The sequence below is a fragment of the Bombina bombina genome, chromosome 11 (assembly GCF_027579735.1).
Source record: "Bombina bombina isolate aBomBom1 chromosome 11, aBomBom1.pri, whole genome shotgun sequence".
Taxonomy (NCBI): domain Eukaryota; kingdom Metazoa; phylum Chordata; class Amphibia; order Anura; family Bombinatoridae; genus Bombina; species Bombina bombina.
In genome coordinates, this window is record NC_069509.1 from 51,647,380 (window position 1) to 51,673,693 (window position 26,314).

The 26,314-nt window shown below is 37.5% G+C and overlaps 2 protein-coding genes across 2 annotated transcripts in view; one reads left to right on the forward strand and one right to left on the reverse strand.

Annotated features, from left to right (window-relative positions):
• Positions 1-5,989, forward strand: part of CLUAP1 (clusterin associated protein 1) — a 45,962-nt gene extending 39,973 nt beyond the window's left edge. Inside the window, exons 9-12 of the mRNA XM_053695136.1 lie at positions 1,850-1,922; positions 2,281-2,394; positions 2,686-2,738; positions 5,632-5,989. Coding sequence (XP_053551111.1) covers positions 1,850-1,922; positions 2,281-2,394; positions 2,686-2,738; positions 5,632-5,805 — 414 coding nt within the window. The 3' untranslated portion in view covers positions 5,806-5,989. The remainder of the gene's footprint in view (positions 1-1,849; positions 1,923-2,280; positions 2,395-2,685; positions 2,739-5,631) is intronic.
• Positions 5,990-6,004: 15 nt separating this feature from the next.
• Positions 6,005-26,314, reverse strand: part of NLRC3 (NLR family CARD domain containing 3) — a 145,808-nt gene continuing 125,498 nt past the window's right edge. The window contains exons 16-20 of the mRNA XM_053694194.1: positions 13,579-13,662; positions 11,561-11,644; positions 8,805-8,888; positions 8,584-8,667; positions 6,005-7,342 (exon numbers count right to left, since the gene is read on the reverse strand). Coding sequence (XP_053550169.1) covers positions 7,252-7,342; positions 8,584-8,667; positions 8,805-8,888; positions 11,561-11,644; positions 13,579-13,662 — 427 coding nt within the window. The 3' untranslated portion in view covers positions 6,005-7,251. The remainder of the gene's footprint in view (positions 7,343-8,583; positions 8,668-8,804; positions 8,889-11,560; positions 11,645-13,578; positions 13,663-26,314) is intronic.

Here is a 26,314-nt window from a genome sequence, read left to right on the forward strand (position 1 = left end):
CTCACAGGTTTTGGTATGCGGATCTTGTTCGGATGGCTACTTGCTAACCTTGGACTCTTCCGTTAAGACCAGACCTTCTATCTCAAGGTCCTTTTTTCAGGATCTCAAATCATTAAATTTGAAGGTATGGAGATTGAACGCTTGATTCTCAGTCATAGAGGTTTCTCTGACTCCGTAATTAATACTATGTTACAGGCTTGTAAATCTGTGTCTAGGAAGATATATTATCGAGTCTGGAAGACTTACATTTTTTGGTGCTCTTCTCATCAATTTTCCTGGCATTCTTTTAGAATTCCTAGAATTTTACAATTTCTTCAGGATGGTCTGGATAAAGGTTTGTCTGCAAGTTCTTTGAAAGGACAAATTTCTGCTCTTTCTGTGCTGTTTCACAGAAAGATTGCTAATCTTCCTGATATTCATTGTTTTGTACAGGCTTTGGTTCATATAAAACCTGTCATTAAGTCAATCTCTCCTCCTTGGAGTTTGAATTTGGTTCTGGGGGCTTTACCAGCTCCTCTGTTTGAACCTATGCATTCTCTGGATATTAAATTACTTTCTTGGAAAGTGTTGTTCCTTTTGGCCATCTCTTCTGCTAGAAGAGTTTCTGAGTTATCTGCTCTTTCTTGTGAATCTCCTTTTCTGATTTTTCATCAGGATAAGGGGGTGTTGCGGACTTCATTTTAATTTTTACCTAAAGTTGTGAATTCTAACAACATTAGTAGAGAAATTGTGGTTCCTTCATTTTGTCCTAATCCTAAGAAATCTAAGGAAAGATTGTTACATTCTTTGGATGTAGTTAGAGCTTTGAAATATTATGTTGAAGCTACTAAAGATTTCCGAAAGACTTCTAGTCTATTTGTTATCTTTTCCGGTTCCTGGAACGGTCAGAAGGCCTCTGCCTTTTCTTTGGTGTTTTGGTTAAAATCTTTGATTCATCATGCTTATGTCGAGTCGGGTAAAACTCCGCCTCAAAGGATTACAGCTCATTCTACTAGGTCAGTTTCTACTTCCTGGGCGTTTAGGAATGAAGCTTCGGTTGATCAGATTTGCAAAGCAGCAACTTGGTCTTCTTTGCATACTTTTACTAAATTCTACCATTTTGATGTGTTTTCTTCTTCTGAAGCAGTTTTTGGTAGAAAAGTACTTCAGGCAGCTGTTTCAGTTTGATTCTTCTGCTTATAATTTCAGTTTTTTTCATTATAAGATTAAAACTTTATTTTGGGGTGTGGATTATTTTTTCAGCGGAATTGGCTGTCTTTATTTTATCCCTCCCTCTCTAGTAACTCTTGCGTGGAAGTTCCACATCTTGGTTATTTATTATCCCATACGTCACTAGCTCATGGACTCTTGCTAATTACATGAAAGAAAACATAATTTATGTAAGAACTTACCTGATAAATTAATTTCTTTCATATTAGCAAGAGTCCATGAGGCCCACCCTTTTTTTGTGGTGGTTATGATTTTTTTTTTTTTTTTTATAAAGAACAATTATTCCAATTCCTTATTTTTATGCTTTCGCACTTTTTTCTTATCACCCCACTTCTTGGCTATTCGTTAAACTGATTTGTGGGTGTGGTGAGGGGTGTATTTATAGGCATTTTGAGGTTTGGGAAACTTTGCCCCTCCTGGTAGGAATGTATATCCCATACGTCACTAGCTCATGGACTCTTGCTAATATGAAAGAAATTAATTTATCAGGTAAGTTCTTACATAAATTATGTTTTTTCTTACAATACACTTTTATTTAATCCAATCTTGGTGTCACCCAGTAAAAAGTTCATGTTGTCATTTCTCTGTTCAGATACATTGTTCTATCCAATCCTGAACAGATTCTGTAAATGTCTTGTAGGAAGCAGAGAATGTCCTGCGTCTAATGCAAAGCAAGCTGAAGGAGGAGGAGAACCGAATACAGAAATCTGCAAGTGAGAAGCGCTGCTACTGGCAGACCACGTAGTGTCCATCGCTCCAATCACACTTACACTCCTTCTGCTTATGTGTACATCAGGCTAGCAGTATTTACACCACCTGCATGTTGTCCACATAATTGTGTGCTCACTTACACATAATGACATAATGAGTTGTTTTTGTCTATATGATTATGCCTCTTGTGTGCTCACTTACACTTCATCTTCTTTTTTCATTTTTTTAAATTTATTATTTACACCTATGCTTTGACTGTGCGCTATACATTGTACTCAAATTTGCCTATCATCTTCACACCCGACCACTTGTTTCATATACCTGCAAATACTGACTCTGATATTTTCTATCCCTATATAGATAGTAATGAAGACTCAGACAGTGAAATCCAGGAGGATGAAGGCTCAGATGACATAGAGGACGACGACATGCGACTGGGGAAAACTCGAATTGGCCGTGGTGTCCCAATTCAAGGTATTGTGAGAATTGTGACAAAAAGATATACAGCAAAATTTTTAGGCTAGATGTCCTTAATCCTGATTAAGTTTTTTTTTAATTTCTTTATTGAAAAGATGGAGCTGTCTCTCATTATTTAAGTTTATCAATATTATAACACCACTATTAGATCTTGCTGGTCCTAGAAAAGTAAAGGCCTGGCCTGCTTAATCAAGCCATTCTTAGTGGGGCAGTTTGGTCTTACGTTGCTTATAACTTCTAATTTTCTGCTATTTGCACCTAATGATAAAAGTATTAATGTCTTTACAGGACGAGGAGGGTTTGTTATGGGTACAATGCGTGGAGGAGAAAGCGAAGATGAGGTAGGTATCTGGGGGTATTGCATATGTATGTACCCAATTATAGAATAATCTGATAAAAAGGAACAAGCTGTCATGTTTTCAATAAGAAAATAAATGGTCATGTATAATTCTACAGATAAGGGAGCAGGTAGAGAGGATTACAGAAGGAGGGGAAGAGAAGATGGCAGAAGGTGAGAGCAGGGAGAGAAGATTGCAGAAGGGGAGGGCAGGGAGAGAAGATTTTAAAAGGGAGGAAAAAATGTGCAAAGAGAAATTGCAGAAGAAGAAGTAGGTAGATACAATTTCAGTAGAACACAAGAAGTTCAGGTTTAAGGAGAGAGTTTGATGAGGAGGACAGGAGAGCATAATATATAGAGAAGACTGTAACAAGTGACTATAGGCAGCAGGCAAGGTTAGAGGACAAGAAAGCAGATTTGGATAGTAGTGGACATGGAAACATGAGATGAAGAAGGCTAAAAATTATATTGGGCAAAGATCAGCATATAGATCAAGGGCCTGATGATCAAATGTTTCTCCTGCTTGTAGAGAAATTGTAGTGCTGACGTCACTGGGGCTGAACTCACCAAATGCTCAAAAGAAAAAGGGCGGAACTCTCGAGCACTGCAAGATCTCTATAATTTATGTATCTGAAGTAGAGACAAGCCCAGTACAATATTGGACCCTTTCAGTATTATGGTATTTAAACTTTACACGTTCTCTTTTAATACATTTAGATTTAGATCCAGCAGTGATTTTACACATTCTAATTATGTTTTGGAAGTTTCTTAAACAAATTAGAATCAAACTTTGTATATTTCTGTGTATCTTTTACAAATAACATAGTAGGAGGGACTGGGCAGTTCCCTGGGCTGAACAGGGAAATTCCCAGAGTATGTCTGAAGCTTCCTCACAAGTCTTGAGAAATCATGTAAACATTTTAGACAAGCTGGTCAAACTGATTTATCTTGCCAGCATTATGCAAGTGAAGTTTGCTCAAAATTCACAATACACTCTTTTTTAAGTAACAAAAAAATAATGTATACTAAAATATAGACAAAAACAAGTTAAATTGTAGTGAAAATTTTCAGTTTAATTTGTAATTGATGAGTCTATTTAACAGCCCCATGTGTTATCCAGTTACCTTCTCTCTCCCATGTGAAATGTTTTATCCCTGAGAGCTTCTTTGTTTTCTCTGGCAGAAATCTCTCATCTCTCTAGGACTTCCAGGTTTTCTTAGAAAAATCAGTGAGTTGAGACCCTGTGAAGTCAGCACTATATTCTCTCTCCAAACTAGAGAATGTTTGATTATCTGGCCCATAGAAAGTAATGAAGCTCTCTGGGAAACTAAAGCTGACAGTTTTTGGGTTTTATTTTAAAAAAGAAGTGTTAAGTGCAATCTAGTTTGTAATAGATACACATAAATATACAAACTATGATCCTAATTTGTTAAAGTTACACAGAAACTTTAACAATCATAAATACACTGCTATATACAAAATTAAATACAAAATAGAAAGTGCAAAGTTACACTGGGCTTGTCTCCTTCACATACACAAATGCAGCGAATGCCCCTTGGAGAAGTAAAACAAAATCTGCCGTTTGAAAATTTCACTTGGGATCTCACAGTGTCGGAGGATCATTTTAGATCATCTCACCTGAGCCGAGAACTTTTGATCAACAGGCACCAAGTGTGTGGAGAGGGTTTAAAAAGAAGATTACACAAGTGACATAGAAATAAGAGCAGAACTTAGAGAGATGGAGTAAGGGAATAAGCAAAGAGGTTACTGTTATGATAGAAGACGGTAGAGTATACGGAAAGCTAAGTGTATAGGGCAAGTCTCATTTGGACGTCAGAGCTCTAACCAAACAAAACGCCACAGAGAGCAGTTTGGAGGGAAATAGGAGAAGCTGAGTGCATGAAGAGAGAATGGAACAGACTCTAGATGACGATTTCATATGGGACGTTGGAGGAATAAAGTTGGAATGTTATATAGTTCTGTTATTTGGGACAGGAAAATAAACACTTGCTCTAGAGTGCTGTGACATAGATAATATTTTGTGACTTCACAAATCCATATCCTTTTTTCCTATTCCAAACAAAAACCAAGACTATTCAATATGCAACATTCACTAAACGTTCTTCAATTTCACTAGTTCCTATGTTATTTTGTGTAAATGTTTCACTTAAGCTCATTTATCTCTTCATTATTTAATTCACTGCCTAGAATAACACAAAAAACAGTAAATAATTTTAGAGAAATTTGCTTGGTGTCTACTTATTTTTATGCAGCAATGTTTTGACGCCATACTGGGTCTGGAAGTAACTTAACAGTGGCTGTCTATGATATACTAACTGGTGCTGTACTGTGGGCTTAGACGTATATGGTGTACAAGGCTTGATGTATTGTAATGATGTTAAGGGTCATGACAGACCTTTCTGCACGTCACATATTCTGTCCTTCTGGTTTCTTTTCCCATTTCTCATTAATTCATCTTAAACACCCCCCCCCCCCTTAGCTCTACTTCCTCAATGCCTGTCTAATTTGGCAGCATTTTTCTTGTGTTTTTGTATATTCCATCTCTTCCTTTTTATTTCCTTGCACTCATTACGTGAAGGTGGGTCCCAGCCCTGCCTCAGTACATAACAGCCACAAGCAGGTAGGTAAATGCCCTTCCATAGAGTATGACTGTCTTGTGTGGGTGAGTTGGTGGTACCTGGGTAAACATTCCTAATTACAGACCCAAAATCTAGATATAATTCCTTTTAAGAAAGTTTTGCAAAACAACGCCCCTACTTAGTGTTACTAGGCCTCACCACTAGACCTCACTATTTTGCAACCGTGATATTTTGTAAGTTCATTCTTCACTATAAACCATGGAAGGGTTGACTTAAGTGTCTCTTAATCACCTTCAGGACGAATCGGATGAGAGTGAGATTGATGTGGATGATGATGATGATGATGAAGACGATGACGATGAAGAGGACATCCTGAGAGAAAGAAGACACAATACAGAGATGTCTCTGGGAAAAGCTGCTCGTCGGATGAGGAGAACAGAGCACCTTGTGGAATCTGATACAGATTTCTAGAGGCACTTTCCATACTGTTGGGGTCTCACCCCTTTAATTATCCCTTTTCCTTTTTTCTATATCTGATTTCTTGTTCTCCAGTATACGTGAACTCTGTTTTCTAAATGTAAATACAATATGTTTTTCTGAAGTTCAAATACAGATTATTCAGACAAACCTTAAATAAACGTTTATTTTTCATGTACTCAAGGTCTTAAAATTATTATTAAAAAAAGAAAATTGATTTTATTGATTGTGTCAGAAAACAATGTATGTACAGTTCTTATAGAGTAATGTTACAAACGTTCTGCCTCTACTCTGGTGTCCTTTTATATAGGTGGCTGGGCGATTTGACAGTGATCTTGCAAGCCTGTCCAGTGGATAGTAAAGATTAGTCCTGTAGTATGTTTTTTCATTATTTAATACATATTTCAACGGCACTCGTCTCCAAAACATTTTCTTCAATTTAATGTTATTTAAATAAGTCTATCCGCAAAAACAGCACCCCTGATATGTTGAGCAACTTTTTTTTTTCTCTTCTTTGAATATGCTTCATGTAATATATTACATTTATGTAAACTATCATACAGATGTGAAGGTCAATAGACTGAGTTAATTTTTTGTTTTAGAGCGGTCATGTTCATTGATTATGTAGATAGTTGTGAACCAACAGCTACGTTTCTCCTGGTCTTATGTTTGTAAATTTCTGTACTATATTTGTGTAACGTAATAGGGAGTAAAGTACAATGATTCTTCACCTAAAAAGGTGATCCTTGGTAGCTGCCTTCATTTTCTATATGTGACACTTTTTATAGAGTAACCTCCCCACGTAAATCTTCTGAAATGTGTATTCTGTACATTAAGATACTAATTTTGTATTGGTTTCTGTTTTGAACAAAAAAACACAAATCTCTTATAAACTTTATGAAATTGAGTAATATATTACCACTTTATTCTTCTGGACCACAAGGTGCAGCCTTAAAGCGCTTCTCAAAATTTTGGTCCATTACTTTCCATGAGCAGAACAATAGAACAAGCAGAAATTCCAGATAATGTTTTTGATGATTTTCCGCTATATTTGCTATTTTCTGTAGAGGCTGAAATATGTGTAATCCACTCCCATCACCAGCACAGTAAATTGTTTAAGTTTTGTCCTGTTTATCACTTTATTCACCAGCCTGGTGTCACTACATTGTAATGAGAAAACAAGCGCTACTTATGTCCTGTTCCTTCTCTTGTTTATGGTGTTTAACACATGATACATGACCGCATTACTTGCTGGATACCCTTCCTTGTTGGGCTATTTCATTTGTAGATTACATGACCCAGTGGTTTGACTTCTGTGACGTACAATGTACCATTTTGATTGTGGTTAATGTAATGCTACAATATGCATAAACCCTCTTCTCTCATGTGTAGAAGCTATGAAAGTCTCATTTTGAATCCGCTGTGGTCCACACCAGTTTCTTATATGTCAACTCTGCAGTGTGGAGCAACATTTTTGATAGTGTCAGAGATCACTTTGGCACCAGACTGCCCAATATGGTTCCCCTGCAGACTACAAAGAAATACAAATAATCATGTTACCCAAGACTTAGTTACAAGGTTATTAAACTCTAAAACTCTTTCATGCATATGCAAGAGTATTACTTAAACATGTTAAGAATGTTTTGTATTAAATACAGTGAAGTAAATGTTGTCACTTGTGAGTTTTAGGATAAAACAGCAAGTGCATGACTGCGTACCACTGGGCCTTAAAGGGACACTAAACACATTTCATGAACCTCCCTCTATTCATGGGTGCTGTCATTATGGAACCTAGGTTACACTGCAGGTATCTGAAGGAGAGTTACTGCATATGTGCAAACACATCAGCCCTGGAATGTAGTGAAAGGTAGATTTCAGCATGGTGGCACTATAACTAGAGGTTCCATTCTATGTTTATAAAATGTATTTAGTGTTTAATGTCCCTTTAAGGACGGATCACTCACTGGCTGGAAAGCAGAACTCTCATTGGTGGACAATTACTTCACAAGCATCCCTTTAAGGCATCAGCACAATTATATCACAGCATATATGAGGACAGGACACAATGCAAACCAGTGTAACCATTGTTATTTATATAAAAATGTAAAAGAAATATAAAATCTTTAATTCAACACATTTCACAGACAAATGATTATTAAAACAGAAACAATACACACTTAATTATAATGCAAGTATCACTGTCTTTTTAGGGAAGATATATTTTTTTAGGCTTTTAGAGATGCCCCATTATTTCCAAGTTAATATAAATTCTTTATACTGGTATATAATTTTTATTTTTGCTTTGTTTCACTGTCTTTAAAGGGACATTAAACACCACTTGGTTTTGTGTACAAATTGTGTGTTGTTCCACACTCTAAGACAAGTTGTGGGGGTTGGCCATTGAAAAACAAATGCAGTAAGGACAGTGGTAATGCATTCAGAAAGTTTTTCACACTCTGGGCAGACACTAAACCAAAGAACAAGCTTCTAGTCAGACATGTTCATTCGTTGTATTTATCTAACGGATGCCAAATCTGCCCATCGGCAGCAGCATTTGGCTCTTTTCGGAGACGGATTTCTTCTTGCACAAACCTTTACGTGTTGCACTTTCACACGAAAAAGAGCCAAATTCCGCTGCTGGTGGCCATGTTCAGCATCTGTTAAATAAATACAACAAATGCAGGTGCCTAATAGTAAAATAATAAAATGCTTTATCACATGATCTGCTCAGTAAGACACATATGTTGATACATCAGTGACAACGCTCAGTACCTGAGTGAGAGTAAGGAACGGTTTCCAGAGACAGCATTAGCTAAACATATTGCACCATCCAGGCCTATTGAGTTTTCTTGCAAGCTGAAATAAAACAAATGGTTAATCCCTGCACAATTACATCTGAATAAGGAAGGAACCTAATAGCACAATTTGCTTCCGTTGTCCTTTGCACATAGTGGTGCCTATAGCAGTGATTTAGAAGATAAGGAACTACTCACTTGAGGGTCTGCAGACTGGTGTTTTGCCTCAGTGCTCCGGCCAAGGCTTTGGCTCCACGCAAGCCAATGTTGTTCCCTCGTAAGCTATAAAGAGTTAACGGAGAGAGAGAACAAAATGATATACAGTGGTGTATCCCACCAGGATAGATAACCAAATCATATCATCCAACTTTTTGATCAGCTCCTTACATGGGCCACTCTAAAGCAATCCCAGAATGCCAAGTTTTTAATGGGACAGTAAACACAAGATTGCAATATAACGTGTAATTATGCATAGTGAAACAGCTTTGCAATATATTTTTTATTATTTCTTTTCCCTCATCTCCTATGATTGTGGATTTTCTAGTCCTGAATACTGAAAGAGCACATGCCATGCTTCACAAGCCAATTCCTTCCTCTAATCCACAGCTTGCTATCTTACCATATCTGCTGATGCCACTCAATAGAGATTTCTTTAACACAATAACAGTGACAAACTCTGTTTTCTACAGACTTAAAGCCCAGATTGGCTCATCCAAAACAAGGAAGCTGGTGGATGGAGTGTGACCATTGAAAAAGTATTGCAGCAATCTGTTAATCTGTTTAATAAAGTTAATTGGTTCACTCAGGCGCTACAACGACTGTTTACCTATGTGTTTAAGTATTTTGTGAGGGTCAAACACACAGTAAGCTTGAGAAATTAAAGAAGCTGTGTATGTGTTTTTATGGCTTTAAAGGGATATGAAATCCACATGTTTTTTTTTTTTTAAATCCAATTTACTTCTATTATCAAATTAGCTTTGTTCCCATGGTATTCTTTGTTGAAGAGATATCTAGGTAGGCATCTGGAGCACTACATGACAGGAAATAGTGCTGCCATCTAGTAGATGGATAACATTGTTACAAATCTGCTGCCATATAGTGATCCAGATACGGGCTGGCTCCTAAGCCTGGTTTTTAACTAAAAATACCAAGAAAACAAAGAAAATACAATGTTTTTCCATAAAAATATGTATTGTGACGTCTGACAATCTATGTACAAGGTAAAATATTAGATCTTCCTTCTAACAAACCTAAAAATGCACAACGCTCTAAAACTAATAGCAGGAATGCACGTCTAGTACTGACAGATCGTTCTAGGTCAACTGAGCAGAGAACTAAGTCTGAGAGAGATATCACTTAGGAAAAGGCAGCACCAGGAATTGAAACACTTTTTCTTTTCATTCTTTTATTTAAAAACAATAGATTAAATGCAGTGGAGGCTCCTCCATATGTGCACTGTCGCACGTGAACCCCCAGCCAGGGGCAAGGAGGAAAATAAAATGAGGGGAAAAAAAGTTTCAATTTTTTTTAATAAAATATATTTTTATTACATTTTTTTAAATTATTTTAGTGACAAAGAAAGACACATAATTTATTAATAAATAACAAGCCCAGGCAAGTAGGCAACGTTAACTGATGCACTGTGCAGCAGGAGGCAGGAGCTAGGACGGGGTTGACACTCTCAGCCTGAGCTGAGAAACTGACTAACAGCTCGCTGACGTCACAGTCCTGTCCACCGCACCACCACGCTCACGCTGTGTTGTGCTGGGTTAGTTAGCCACTCCTCCTCAGTCTGCTGTGCACACACTGTCTCTGCCAGACTGCCACCCCCATCCAATCGCACGTGCGATAAAGAGAGCCCTATGCCTGCACAGTGATCTCTATGCATTCACTGTGCAGGCGTAGCTCCTCCCCAGCCTCCTGCCTATAGAGGCTTAATCACACAGGCTGAACTGTGTGACTAGTTCGTTTCAGCCTGTGCTCTCTGTCTCCTCCCCCAGCCTCTGTGATCAGCTCTAAGTCTGATAGGCTGCACAGTGCACGTGATGGCCCCCACGAGGCTCCTCCCGGCTCAACGGCGCGAAAATCTCATTGTGGAGATAGCCGTTGAGCTGAGAGGAGCCTTTTTTAAGAGAGCTCTGTCCTGTTCAACTGTGTTGTGTGGAGTGGTTGTTAGGAAGCAGCGAGATTAAGCTGGTGCTGCTGGAGAGGTGTGCCGGTGTATTGTGACTGGTGAGCTTGAATGAATGTTCATTAGTTTACCCACTTTGGCGAGCTGTGGGCTAAATGTTGTATTGGGTCACCTAAAAACTTGACATCAATAAATAACTAATCACAAATGTTAATTAGATATGCTGCAGGTGTCCTTCTGAAAGCAAATATTGTGTAACTTTTTATATATATAATATATAAATATATATATATATATATATGTGTGTGTGTATATATATATATATATATATATATATATATATAATGTCCTTATACTCCCCCAGTGACAGGACTCTTGTACCTAGTGTATATATATATATATATATATATATATATATATATAAAATGGGTGGAGCCATCTGAGGGGCGGGGCTAGTGCTCCCCCATCTTTAAAAGTCACCAGCCGCCACTGATTAAATGTAAGTGCATGATAAGCAATCATTTCTTCAGCATCCTCTTCAAGGTATAGTAACCGTATAGTTTTCTTCCCCTCAGTAACAGGAAATCAAGTACAGAGCTAGTCCCCTATCAAGTAACCCATTTTCAGTTCAATTTTGGACCATGATGTTTTTATAAGATGCTAATGCTTTTTTATTAGATAAATAACAAGGAAACAAAATAAATATTAGTTATAGTAACAGCTTCATGGATGTGACCCTTTAAAGGTTGTCATGCCTCAATCTTTTTGCACCAACATATGTAACTAACGGATGACACCAAACTACTGCTTCTAAGCTACTCACTCCAGCATCGTCAGACTCCTGTTGACCATCAAAGCCTCCGCAAGTGACTGCGCTCCGGATGGTCCAATCATTGTTCCCTGGAGGCTGCATGAAACCCAAGCACACATGTTAAAGGGACACTCAAGATAAAATAAACTTTTTATGATTCAGATAGAGCAGCAGTTTTAAGACACTTTCCAATTTACTTTCATTATCAAATTGTGTACAGTTTTTTTATATGCACGCTTTCTGGGAAGCACAAGCTCACAGGGTATACGTATACTAGTCTGTGATTGGCTGATGTCTGTCGCATGATACAGGTGGCCGGAAAGTGGTAGAAAAAAAAATTGTCAGGAAAAAAATCTACTACTCATTTGAAATTCAGAGGTGGTAAATCATTGTCTTTTTATTATGCACTTGGTAATTATGTAATTCTACTGCATTGAGCGGCCCTTTAATAACTGATACAGGTTACAGTGTGGGAAGCACTAATAAATATCCCAACGTTTACCTGGGGTATAATATCTATACAGGTTACCCTCAGTTTATGCCGGGGTTAGGTTCCAGAAGGAATGGTTGTAAATCAAAACCGTTGTAAATTGAAACCCAGTTTATAATGTAAATCAATGGAAAATGAGGGAGATAGGTTCCAAGCCCCTCTCAAAATTGTCATAAGTAACACCTAATACATTATTTTTAAGGCTTTGAAATGAAGACTTTAAATGCTAAACAGCATTATAAACCTAATAAAATAATCACACAACACAGAATATATAAACTACGTTAAATGAACAAAAACATTTGCTAAAGAGCATTATAAACCTAATAAAATAATCACACAACACAGACTTCACTTGCATTTTTCTGCAAACAGTTCTTTCTATGCATTCCAATCTGGACTGATTTATAGACAGGAAGATCTTGTTCCTTTGAAATCTGCTCGATAGCTCAGGTCTGGTTAAACTGATTAATTTCAGCTTGCTTGGCTTTGCTGCAACACAAGCGGACAGCTCCACCTACTGGCTATTTTAATAAATGCACTGCTTCTCAATGCTTTTCAACAGCAGTCACATGACTGGAAAATAGGTTGTTATTCTGAAACGGTGTAAATTGAACCGTTGTAAAACAAGGGCCACCTGTATTATATATAATTGTTTTGTAAAACAAATTATTGTCAGTAACAAGGATTTTGTAACTTATAACTCTATCAATTTTGTGTATCGACTTTCATTATTTAAAGGGACAGTGTAAACCAATTTTCGTATAACTGCATGTAATAGACACTACTATAAATAAGATTATGCACAGATACTGATCTAGAAATCCAGCATAAAACCTTTTAAAAACTTACTTAGAAGCTCTGTTGATGTTAGGCTGGGACACCCACTGTAAAGGGCTCGGAAAGCAAGAAGAGCAAACACTCCCCCCCCCCCCTACCTTCCCTGCATATGAAAGACAAGTTACACAAACTGGAAGCTGTACACCTGCCTCTACATCTGATACTATGGGGCTGTTTTTAAAAATAAGCAAAACTATAGATTTTTACAAAAACACTCCCAGATGGGCTAAATAAATAGATCATCTACAAAACATTTATGCAAAGAAAAATCTAGTGAACAATATCCCTTTAATCCTCTCCCTTTCCGGTAATTTAAAGGGACACTAAATGAACTATCTTGATTGAGATAGAGCACCATGTAAACTATCAGATTGTGCCGTCTTTTTATGAGCACATTTTCTTAACCACCAGCTCATACTGAGCATGCTCAGGACTTCCCAGTATATTTGTATATGAGTCTGATGGCTACTCATTCTACTTATTTATAATTGAGTGTTATTGCATTGTCTTTTTATTATGCATTTGTTGATTATGCGGGAGTTAAAAACAGAGTTGCAGGGTCGCTAGTGTTAAAATTGCAAGCATGGCATTTTCACTATAATGGCCCTTTAAGTGTATAAGTATGTATACTGTCAGTGTATATTAGTATATAAAGACAGAAAATACTACAAGAAATTGTGTAATTAATGACAACACTTACTAGAGAGCTGAGAGTGTTGAATTCTCCTGGAGAGCGTCTGAGAGCGCTGCCATCCCCTCATCCCCGAGTGAATTCTCCTGCACACTGGACAGACAACAACAAAATACAGATTTATTCACTGAATCAGAATTACCAAGTCACACGTGCCTACTGCAGCTGGTTTCTCACACGTGGCTACTGCAGCTGGTTTCTCACACGTGGCTACTGCAGCTGGTTTCTCACACGTGCCTACTGCAGCTGGTTTCTCACACGTGGCTACTGCAGCTGGTTTCTCACACGTGGCTACTGCAGCTGGTTTCTCACACGTGGCTACTGCAGCTGGTTTCTCACACGTGGCTACTGCAGCTGGTTTCTCACACGTGGCTACTGCAGCTGGTTTCTCTCACGTGGCTACTGCAGCTGGTTTCTTACACGTGGCTACTGCAGCTGGTTTCTCACACATGGCTACTGCAGCTGGTGCAGCTGGTTTCTTACACGTGGCTACTGCAGCTGGTTTCTCTCACGTGGCTACTGCAGCTGGTTTCTTACACGTGGCTACTGCAGCTGGTTTCTCACACATGGCTACTGCAGCTGGTTTCTCTCACGTGGCTACTGCAGCTGGTTTCTCACACGTGGCTACTGCAGCTGGTTTCTCTCACGTGGCTACTGCAGCTGGTTTCTTACACGTGGCTACTGCAGCTGGTTTCTCACACATGGCTACTGCAGCTGGTTTCTCTCACGTGGCTACTGCAGCTGGTTTCTTACACGTGGATACTGCAGCTGGTTTCTCACACGTGCCTACTGCAGCTGGTTTCTCACACGTGCCTACTGCAGCTGGTTTCTCACACGTGCCTACTGCAGCTGGTTTCTCTCACGTGGCTACTGCAGCTGGTTTCTCACACATGGCTACTGCAGCTGGTTTCTCACACGTGCCTACTGCAGCTGGTTTCTCTCACGTGGCTACTGCAGCTGGTTTCTCACACATGGCTACTGCAGCTGGTTTCTCACACGTGCCTACTGCAGCTGGTTTCTCACACGTGCCTACTGCAGCTGGTTTCTCACACGTGCCTACTGCAGCTGGTTATGACGCAGCGGTCACAAAGACCGCTGCTCCATAACCCTGTCCGCCTGCTCTGAGCAGGTGGACAGGAATCGCCACAATTCAACCCGATCGAGTACGATCGGGTTGATTGACACCCCCCTGCTGGCGGCCAATTGTGAGCTGCTGGTGCAATGCTGAATACGGAGAGCGTATTGCTCTCTGCATTCAGCGAGGTCTTGCGGACCTGATCCGCACTGTCGGTACAGGTCCGCAAGACCTTTGATAAATAGGCCTCATTATCTGTTGTGATTCAGACAGAGCTTACAATTTAACAAAAAGGTTTCCAATTTACTTCTATTATAAAATGTGCTTTGTTCCCTTGATATTCTGGGCTCGAAGATTGAAAGCTCTCTGGGCTGGCGAGATTATTAAAGAAGCCACTTTTTAAACAGGGAGTCTCGCTAAGGGGCGTATACTGCATTTTCCTATGAAATTAAATTCGTGTTTTAAACACCATACATACAAAACAAATATTTGAACCAATCACACAAAAATAAGCAGGGAAAAATTGTACTGTTAAGGTGCATCAAAAATCGTAACAAAATTCTTCACCAAAAACGTAAAATTTGTATGTAATTTACACAGGAATAAATCAAATTAAATGTGCACAGCATAAATCGTAATTTTAGTACACTGGATGTGCAAAAATCACACAGAAATTTGTGCTTATAAATACAAAATACAAAGCCATCTCGCCACTCGCAGGGACTGCCCCTTTTTTACGATCATTCCACCGGGGCAGCCCTGCGAGAGGTGGATGAGAAAAAGTGGCTTTGAGCAGACGAAGTTTATATCATCACTCTGTGTTGAAGAGATTCCTAGGTAGACATCTGGAGCACTACATGAAAGGAAATAGTGCTGTCATCTAGTGCTCTTGCAAATGGAAAACATTCTTATAAAAATGCTGCCATCTAGTGCTCTTGCAAATGGAAAACATTCTTATAAAAATGCTGCCATCTAGTGCTCTTGCAAATGGAAAACATTCTTATAAAAATGCTGCCATCTAGTGCTCTTGCAAATGGATAACATTCTTATAAAAATGCTGCCATCTAGTGCTCTTGCAAATGGAAAACATTCTTATAAAAATGCTGCCATCTAGTGCTCTTGCAAATGGATAACATTCTTATAAAAATGCTGCCATCTAGTGCTCTTGCAAATGGAAAACATTCTTATAAAAATGCTGTCATCTAGTGCTCTTGCAAATGGAAAACATTCTTATAAAAATGCTGCCATCTAGTGCTCTTGCAAATGGAAAACATTCTTATAAAAATGCTGCCATCTAGTGCTCTTGCAAATGGAAAACATTCTTATAAAAATGCTGCCATCTAGTGCTCTTGCAAATGGAAAACATTCTTATAAAAATGCTGCCATCTAGTGCTCTTGCAAATGGAAAACATTCTTATAAAAATGCTGCCATCTAGTGCTCTTGCAAATGGATAACATTCTTATAAAAATGCTGCCATCTAGTGCTCTTGCACATGGATAACATTCTTATAAAAATGCTGCCATCTAGTGCTCTTGCAAATGGAAAACATTCTTATAAAAATGCTGCCATCTAGTGCTCTTGCAAATGGAAAACATTATTATTAAAATGCTGCCATCTAGTGCTCTTGCAAATGGAAAACATTCTGATAAAAATGCTGCCATCTAGTGCTCTTGCAAATGGAAAACATTCTTATAAAAATGCTGCCATCTAGTGCTCTTGCAAATGTAAAACATTATTATTAAAATGCTGCCATCTAGTGCTCTTGCAAATGGAAAACATTCTTATAAAAATGCTGCCATCTAGTGCTCTTGCAAATGGAAAACATTCTTATAAAAATGCTGCCATCTAGTGCTCTTGCAAATGGAAAACATTATTATAAAAATGCTGCCATCTAGTGCTTTTGCAAATGGATAACATTCATATAAAAATGCTGCCATCTAGTGCTCTTGCAAATGTAAAACATTGTTATTAAAATGCTGCCATCTAGTGCTCTTGCAAATGGAAAACATTCTTATAAAAATGCTGCCATCTAGTGCTCTTGCAAATGGAAAACATTCATATAAAAATGCTGCCATCTAGTGCTCTTGCAAATGGAAAACATTATTATTAAAATGCTGCCATCTAGTGCTCTTGCAAATGGATAACATTCTTATAAAAATGCTGCCATCTAGTGCTCTTGCAAATGGAAAACATTCTTATAAAAATGCTGCCATCTAGTGCTCTTGCAAATGGAAAACATTCTTATAAAAATGCTGCCATCTAGTGCTCTTGCAAATGGAAAACATTCTTATAAAAATGCTGCCATCTAGTGCTCTTGCAAATGGAAAACATTATTATAAAAATGCTGCCATCTAGTGCTCTTGCAAATGGATAACATTCTTATAAAAATGCTGCCATCTAGTGCTCTTGCAAATGGATAACATTCATATAAAAATGCTGCCATCTAGTGCTCTTGCAAATGGATAACATTCTTATAAAAATGCTGCCATCTAGTGCTCTTGCAAATGGAAAACATTATTATAAAAATGCTGCCATCTAGTGCTCTTGCAAATGGATAACATTCTTATAAAAATGCTGCCATCTAGTGCTCTTGCAAATGGAAAACATTCTTATAAAAATGCTGCCATCTAGTGCTCTTGCAAATGGAAAACATTCTTATAAAACTGCTGCCATCTAGTGCTCTTGCAAATGGAAAACATTCTTATAAAAATGCTGCCATCTAGTGCTCTTGCAAATGGAAAACATTCTTATAAAAATGCTGCCATCTAGTGCTCTTGCAAATGGATAACATTCTTATAAAAATGCTGCCATCTAGTGCTCTTGCAAATGGATAACATTCTTATAAAAATGCTGCCATCTAGTGCTCTTGCAAATGGAAAACATTCTTATAAAAATGCTGCCATCTAGTGCTCTTGCAAATGGAAAACATTCTTATAAAAATGCTGCCATCTAGTGCTCTTGCAAATGGAAAACATTCTTATAAAAATGCTGCCATCTAGTGCTCTTGCAAATGGAAAACATTCTTATAAAAATGCTGCCATCTAGTGCTCTTGCAAATGGAAAACATTATTATAAAAATGCTGCCATCTAGTGCTCTTGCAAATGGATAACATTCTTATAAAAATGCTGCCATCTAGTGCTCTTGCAAATGGATAACATTCATATAAAAATGCTGCCATCTAGTGCTCTTGCAAATGGATAACATTCTTATAAAAATGCTGCCATCTAGTGCTCTTGCAAATGGAAAACATTATTATAAAAATGCTGCCATCTAGTGCTCTTGCAAATGGATAACATTCTTATAAAAATGCTGCCATCTAGTGCTCTTGCAAATGGAAAACATTCTTATAAAAATGCTGCCATCTAGTGCTCTTGCAAATGGAAAACATTCTTATAAAAATGCTGCCATCTAGTGCTCTTGCAAATGGATAACATTCTTATAAAAATGCTGCCATCTAGTGCTCCTGCAAATGGATAACATTCTTATAAAAATGCTGCCATCTAGTGCTCTTGCAAATGGAAAACATTATTATTAAAATGCTGCCATCTAGTGCTCTAGCAAATGGATAACATTCTTATAAAAATGCTGCCATCTAGTGCTCTTGCAAATGGATAACATTCTCATAAAAATGCTGCCATCTAGTGCTTTTGCAAATGGATAACATTCTTATAAAAATGCTGCCATCTAGTGCTCTTGCAAATGGATAACATTCTTACAAAACTGCTGCCATCAAGTGCTTTTGCAAATGGATAACATTCTTATAAAAATGCTGCCATCTAGTGCTTTTGCAAATGGATAACATTCTTATAAAAATGCTGCCATCTAGTGCTCTTGCAAATGGAAAACATTATTATAAAAATGCTGCCATCTAGTGCTCTTGCAAATGGAAAACATTCTTATAAAAATGCTGCCATCTAGTGCTCTTGCAAATGGAAAACATTATTATAAAAATGCTGCCATCTAGTGCTTTTGCAAATGGAAAACATTATTATAAAAATGCTGCCATCTAGTGCTCTTGCAAATGGAAAACATTATTATAAAAATGCTGCCATCTAGTGCTCTTGCAAATGGAAAACATTCTTATAAAAATGCTGCCATCTAGTGCTCTTGCAAATGGATAACATTCATATAAAAATGCTGCCATATAGTGCTACAGACAACATGCACACGCCTGAGCTTTCGTCTCTGCTTTTCAACAAAAGATACCAAGTGAACACAGGAAAACTGATAATAAAAATAAATTAGAAAGTTGCATGCTCTATCTAAATTGGGAAAGAATAAAAGTGGGCTTCGTGTCCCTTTAATGCCACAGACATCTCTTATTAAGAAAGAAGGTGGCACTCCAATGGCACCGTATCTATAGATTCGAACACAGCAGTAGATCGCCTACACAGGAGATAGACACTCACAAAAGCTGAGCACTATCAGTCTGGGATACATTTGATGCACCCCTGCTATCTAAATTCCAGGCAACACTGCAGCTTCTCTGTTCACTATATCACTATGGTACACACATATATATGGATATAAAAGTTGTGTTAAGCATCAGCAACCAATCCAAAAAGTACTCAGGCAGTGTCCAATGAAACTGCTAGTGCTGAGAAATGTGTTTAAAGGGACAGTCTACACCAGAATTGTTATTGTTTTAAAAGATAGATAATCCCTTTATTACCCATTCCCCAGTTTTGCATAACCAACACAGTTATATTAATATACTTTTTACCTCTATGATTATCTTGTATCTAAGCCTCTGCAAACTGCCCCTTTATTTCAGTTCTTTTGACAGACTTGCAGTTTAGCCAATCAGTGATGGCTCTCAGGTAACTTCACGTGCACGAGCACAGTGTTATCTATATGAAAATCTTGAACTAACACCCTCTAGTGGTGAAAAACCTGTTAAAATGCATTCTTAAGAGGTGGCCTTCAAGGTCTAACAAATTAGCATATGAACCTCCTAGGTTAAGCTTTCAACTAAGAATACCAAGAGAACAAAGAAAAATTGGTGATAAAAGTAAATTGGAAAATTGTTTAAAATGACATGCCCTATCTGAATCATGAAAGTTTTTTTTTTTACTAGACTGTCCCTTTAAACATATACATGTATACATATATATTTAATGTACTATTAATTTTGCCTGCTTTTCCAGTAATTGAACCCAGAAAATTGTAGGTTTTTACACTGCTCCCATAGAGACTGCATCCTGCTGGATTCAACACTGTGACCCTGAAAATATGCTACACAATGATTGTTTGATCATTGCAGGAGCAAGTTATCTGAACTTTACTTTTAATATACAGCAAAACCCTAAGATACATATTTAAAATAAAGTTAAATATACATATCAAGAGATATGAGGTAAAATCAAGTGAACAGAGTGAGTTTTAAAATACTATGAGAGAAAGAGAGAGAGAGAAAAAAGAGAGAAAGAGAGAGAGAGAGAGAGAGAGAGAGTAAGAGAGTGAGAAAGAGATAGAGAGAGTGTGTGAGAGAGAGAGTGTGGGGAAGAAAGAGATTGAGAGAGTTTGAGAAATAGTGTGTGAGAGTGTGTGAGAGTGAGAAAGAGAGCGAGAGAGAGAGTGTGTGAGAGAGAGTGTGAGAAAGAGAGAGTGAAAGAATATATATATAAAATTAGTTCATTGTCCCTTTAACAATTCACATTTGTTTAGAAATTGTCATTAATTATAAGGTGTCTGAACAAAATGACAATAATGTTATATTAATATTTATGGATTCAAATGTTCTTTTTATTATTGAATGAAGATTCTACAATAATTAGCACAACCTTTACATTCTATTGGCATTTCCTTATAAACGCTTTAAAAGGTTACTTGGTCATTAGTCCTAAGTTAATGTTAATATATCTACAACAATAAAACAGATAATAATAATATTTTAGCCTTTATTTCTTTATTTTTAAAAAGGCAAAAAACAAAAAAAAATTCATAATTAGTTCTAACCCATGCTTTTTAAACGTTGTCTTGAATATTATAATATGTATAGGACTCTTCTTTAGTGAAACAGATAACCTGTTAGAAGAAAACTTTATTATGGAAAATGTCAAAATATCCATTATGCATGGAAGTATAAAATGATTATAAGCTTGCAGCATTTAATTGCTGGTTGTTGTGAATAGAAGCGGTTCTGCATTTAAAGGGACATGAAACATATATTTGTAAATAACTTTCCAATTTACTTCTAGTATCAATTTAGCTTTGTTCTCTTGGTATCCTTTTTTAAAAGAGCAACAATATACTGCTGGGAGCTAGCTGAACACATCAATAAGCCAATGACAACAGGTACTGATGCAGTCACCAATCAGCGGCTAGCTTCAAGCTCCTGAGCCTACCTAGATATGCTTTTAAAAATAAGATACTAACGGCTAGATTTAGAGTTGGGCGGTAGCCGTCAAAACCAGCGTTAGAGGCTCCTAACGCTGTTTTTTAACGCCCTCTGGTATTTGGAGTCAGTCAGGAAAGGGTCTAACACTCACTTTGCAGCCGCGACTTTTCCATACCGCAGATCCCCTTACGTCAATTGCGTATCCTATCTTTTCAATGGGATCTTTCTAACGCCGGTATTTAGAGTGCGTTAGAAATCTAACGACAAAACTCCAGCCGCAGAAAAAAGTCAGTAGTTAAGAGCTTTCTGGGCTAACGCCGGTTTATAAAGCTCTTAACTACTGTGCTCTAAAGTACACTAACACCCATAAACTACCTATGTACCCCTAAACCGAGGTCCCCCCACATCGCCGCCACTCTATTAAAATTTTTTAACCCCTAATCTGCCGACCGCACGCCGCTGCCACCTACGTTATCCCTATGAACCCCTAATCTGCTGCCCCTAACACCGCCGACCCCTATATTATATTTATTAACCCCTAATCTGCCCCCCTCAATGTCGCCTCCACCTGCCTACACTTATTAACCCCTAATCTGCCGACCGGACCGCGCCGCTATTATAATAAAGTTATTAACCCCTAATCCGCCTCACTCCCGTTTCAATAACATAGTAACATAGTAACATAGTAGATAAGGTTGAAAAAAGACTGAAGTCCATCGAGTTCAACCTATACAAATCTAAAATACTTACAAAAAGCTCCAGTTAAGCTTAAATAACCCCATTAAAATGTGACCCATTTAATACTAGCAATCATATCCATGAATTTTGTTTATATACAGAAATTTATCCAGACTATTTTTAAATGTATCTATGGTATTGGCATTCACAACCTCCTTTGGTAATGAGTTCCACAATTTTATTGCTCTTACAGTGAAAAAACGTTTCCGTTGCAGGAGATTAAATCTCCTTTCCTCCAACCTTAAATTATGACCTCTTGTCAGAAACAATTTTCTTGGAATAAACAGAGCTTCTGCCATCTCTGTATATGGGCCTTGAATATATTTATATAAAGTAATCATGTCACCTCTCAAGCGCCTTTTTTCTAAAGAAAACAGACCCAGTTTGGCTAGCCTCTCCTCATAGGTTAATTTCTCCAATCCCCTTATTAGCTTTGTGGCCCTTCTCTGAACTTTTTCTAGATCTGCAATATCTTTTTTAGCAATTGGTCCCCAGAACTGCACTCCAAACTCAAGGTGAGGTCTTACCAGGGCTTTATATAATGACAGAATTATGCTTTCCTCCCTTGAATCAATGCCTCTTTTAATACATGCTAGTATCTTATTAGCCTTTGAAGCCGCTGCTCTGCATTGTGCACCCATCTTTAGCTTGTTATCTATTACTACTCCCAAATCCCTTTCCTCCTGTGTTTGGCTAAATCTTGTCCCATTTAAAAAATACGTAGCCTGCTTATTTTTACTTCCAAAATGTAGAACCTTGCATTTTTCCGTATTAAATCTCATTTTCCATTCACTTGCCCATAGTTCTAATTTTAGCAAATCCCTTTGTAAAGAGAGTTCGTCCTGCTCTGACCTTATGACCTTACTTAACTTAGTATCATCTGCAAAAATAGAGATGTCGCTATTTAATCCTTGCTCCAAGTCATTTATAAAAATATTAAAAAGAACAGGGCCCAGTACTGATCCCTGGGGGACGCCACTGATTACCTTTGTCCAATCTGAGTATGATCCATTTACTACTACTCGTTGCTCCCTATCTTTTATCCAGTTATTTATCCATGAGCTAACATTTTCAGCTATTCCCAGTCCCTTAATTTTGTGCATTAATCTCTCATGTGGCACTGTATCAAAAGCCTTTGCAAAATCTAAGTATATCACATCAACTGATTCCCCTTTATCTATATTTTTACTTACTTCCTCGTAGAATTACTAATTAGATTAGTTTGACATGATCTAGTTCTCCTAAAGCCATGCTGATTAGAACTCATAATCTTGTTTACACGAATATGCTCATCAATATAATCCCTTATAATCCCTTCAAATATCTTCCCCACTATTGATGTCAGACTAACTGGTCTATAGCTTCCTGGATCATCCCTGCTTCCCTTTTTGAAGAGTGGCACCACATCAGCTTTACGCCAATCCTGGGGTACCATGCCTGAGGATAATGAGTCTTGAAAAATAACCCTATAATAAATAGTATTAACCCCTAATCTGCCCTCCCTAACATCGCCGACACCTAACTTCAAGCATTAACCCCTAATCTGCCGATTGGAGCTCACCGCTACTATAATACATTTTTTAACCCCTAAAGCTAATTCTAACCCTAACCCTAACACCCCCCTAACTTAAATATAATTTAAATCTAACGAAAAAAAATTAACTCTTATTAAATAAATTATTCCTATTTAAAGCTAAATACTTACCTGTAAAATAAACCCTAATATAGCTACAATATAAATTATAATTATATTGTAGCTATTTTAGGATTAATATTTATTTTACAGGCAACTTTGTATTTATTTTAACCAGGTAAAATAGCTATTAAATAGTTAAGAACTATTTAATAGTTACCTAGTTAAAATAATTACAAAATTACCTGTAAAATAAATCCTAACCCAAGTTACAATTAAACCTAACACTACACTATCAATAAATAAATTAAATAAAATGCCTACAATTACCTACAATTAAACCTAACACTACACTATCAATAAATAAATTAAATAAAATACCTACAATTACCTACAATTAAACCTAACACTACACTATCAATAAATTAATTAAATACAATACCTACAAATAAATACATTTAAATAAACTAACTAAAGTACAAAAAATAAAAAAGAACTAAGTTACAAAAAATAAAAAAATATTTACAAACATTAGAAAAATATTACAACAATTTTAAACTAATTACACCTACTCTAAGCCCCCTAATAAAATAACAAAGCCCCCCAAAATAAAAAAAATGCCCTACCCTATTCTAAATTTAAAAAGTTCAAAGTTCTTTTACCTTACCAGCCCTTAAAAGGACCCTTTGTGGGGCATGCCCCAAAGAATTCAGCTCTTTTGCTTGTAAAAAAAAACATACAATACCCCCCCCCCCCAACATTACAACCCACCACCCACATACCCCTAATCTAACCCAAACCCCCCTTAAATAAACCTAACACTAAGCCCCTGAAGATCTTCCTACCTTATCTTCACCATGCCAGGTTCACCGATCGCTCCAGGCTCCGAAATCTTCATCCAAGCCCAAGCGGGGGCTGGCGATCCATAATCCGGCTGAAGTCTTCTATCAAGCGTCGGCTGAAGAGGTCCAGAAGAGGCTCCAAAGTCTTCATCCTATCCGGGAAGAAGAGGAGATCCGGACCGGCAACCATCTTTATCCAAGCGGCATCTTCTATCTTCATCCGATGACGAACGGCTCCATCGTAAAGACTTCCAGCGCGGATCAATCTTCTTCTTCCGATGTCCAACTGAAGAATGAAGGTTCCTTTAAGGGACGTCATCCAAGATGGCGTCCCTCGAATTCCGATTGGCTGATAGGATTCTATCAGCCAATCGGAATTAAGGTAGGAAAATCCTGATTGGCTGATGGAATCAGCCAATCAGAATCAAGTTCAATCCGATTGGCTGATCCAATCAGCCAATCAGATTGAGCTCGCTTTCTATTGGCTGATCGGAACAGAAAAAAAAAAAAATCTAGCCGTAAGAGAATTAAGCAAACTACATAATAGGAGCAAATTGGAAAGTTGTTTAAAATGACCTGCTCTATCTGAATCATAAAAGAAGCATTTTGGGTTTCATGTCCATTAGTGGAGATTTTATGAGGGTCGAACAGGTAGGTACAAACACCTCAGTCTGTTAAAGGGACAGTCTACCATAGAATTGTTATTGTTTTAAAAGATAGATAATCCCTTTAGTACCCATTCCCCAGTTTTGCATAACCAACAGTTATATTAATACACTTTTTACCTCTGTGATTACCTTGTATGTAGGAACCTTCTTCCAGCCCCCTGATCACATGACTGTGACTGTTTATTATCTATTGTCTTGCATTTAGCATTGTTTTGTGCTAAATCTTAAATAACCCCCTGTGCCTGAACACAGTGTTATCTATATGGCCCATGTGTACTTTCTGTCTCTTTGTGTTGAAAAGAGATTTAAAAAGCCTGTGATAAGAGGCAGCCCTCAAAGGCTTAGAAATTAGCATATGAGCCTACCTATGTTTAGTTTAAACTAAGAATACCAAGAGAAAAAAGCAAATTTGATGATAAAAGTAAATTGGAAAGTTGTTTAAAATTAAACGTCCTATCTGAATAATGAAAGTTTAATTTATACTAGACTGTCCCTTTAACTTGAATGGTTTCTCAATGGGCTGAGTGTGTGTGAAAATGACCCCTCCCTACCACTGTCCCTTTTCTGCTTAACCACGTGCTCGGAGCTACTAGCTACACCCAAATGTTAAACCACCCATATTCACGCACAGCTAACTCCGCCCCCACATAACACTCATGGCTCTTGCCCATCCAGACTCTGCCAAAGAAACACAACCACAGGTCTCTACAACTCAGTCATTAGGCTCCTGTAGTTTTAGTGTTTACCCCACCCCCACACCAAAATGTATTCTCTAAACCACTGCTGTTTTCAATCCATTAAAAGTGCATTCACTTGAATTAGTTAAGCCCCCTGAATATATGTATAGTATATAACCATTACCCCTGTTGTACATGTTTGAAAGCAAGTTTTCCCCATAATCAATTATATCAATTTATTAAATGTGAGCAATTAACAAAAAAAATATATATATCATTTTTGGGTAGTTTTACAAATAACCTTAATTTTAAGTTCTTAGAGAAAGGCACAAGTGGATTTAAAGAGACAGCACCCTGGGTGGGCACTGTGTCTATTCCCAGCTAAGATATTCTCCCTTTTTGCTTTGCACTCGGTAATGGTGTGTGTGTGTGTGGGGGGGGGGGAGGGGGCTTCTGTGTATAAAGGAAATTTGTTTGCCTAAATCACATATTACATCACTGACCTACACAGAATACATATATATCACATATTACATCACTGACCTACACAGAATACATATATATCACATATTACATCACTGACCTACACAGAATACACATATATCACATATTACATCACTGACTTACACAGAAGACATATATATCACATATTACATCACTGACTTACACAGAATACACATATATCACATATTACATCACTGACTTACACAGAATACATATAAATCACATATTACATCACTGACCTACACAGAATACATATATATCACATA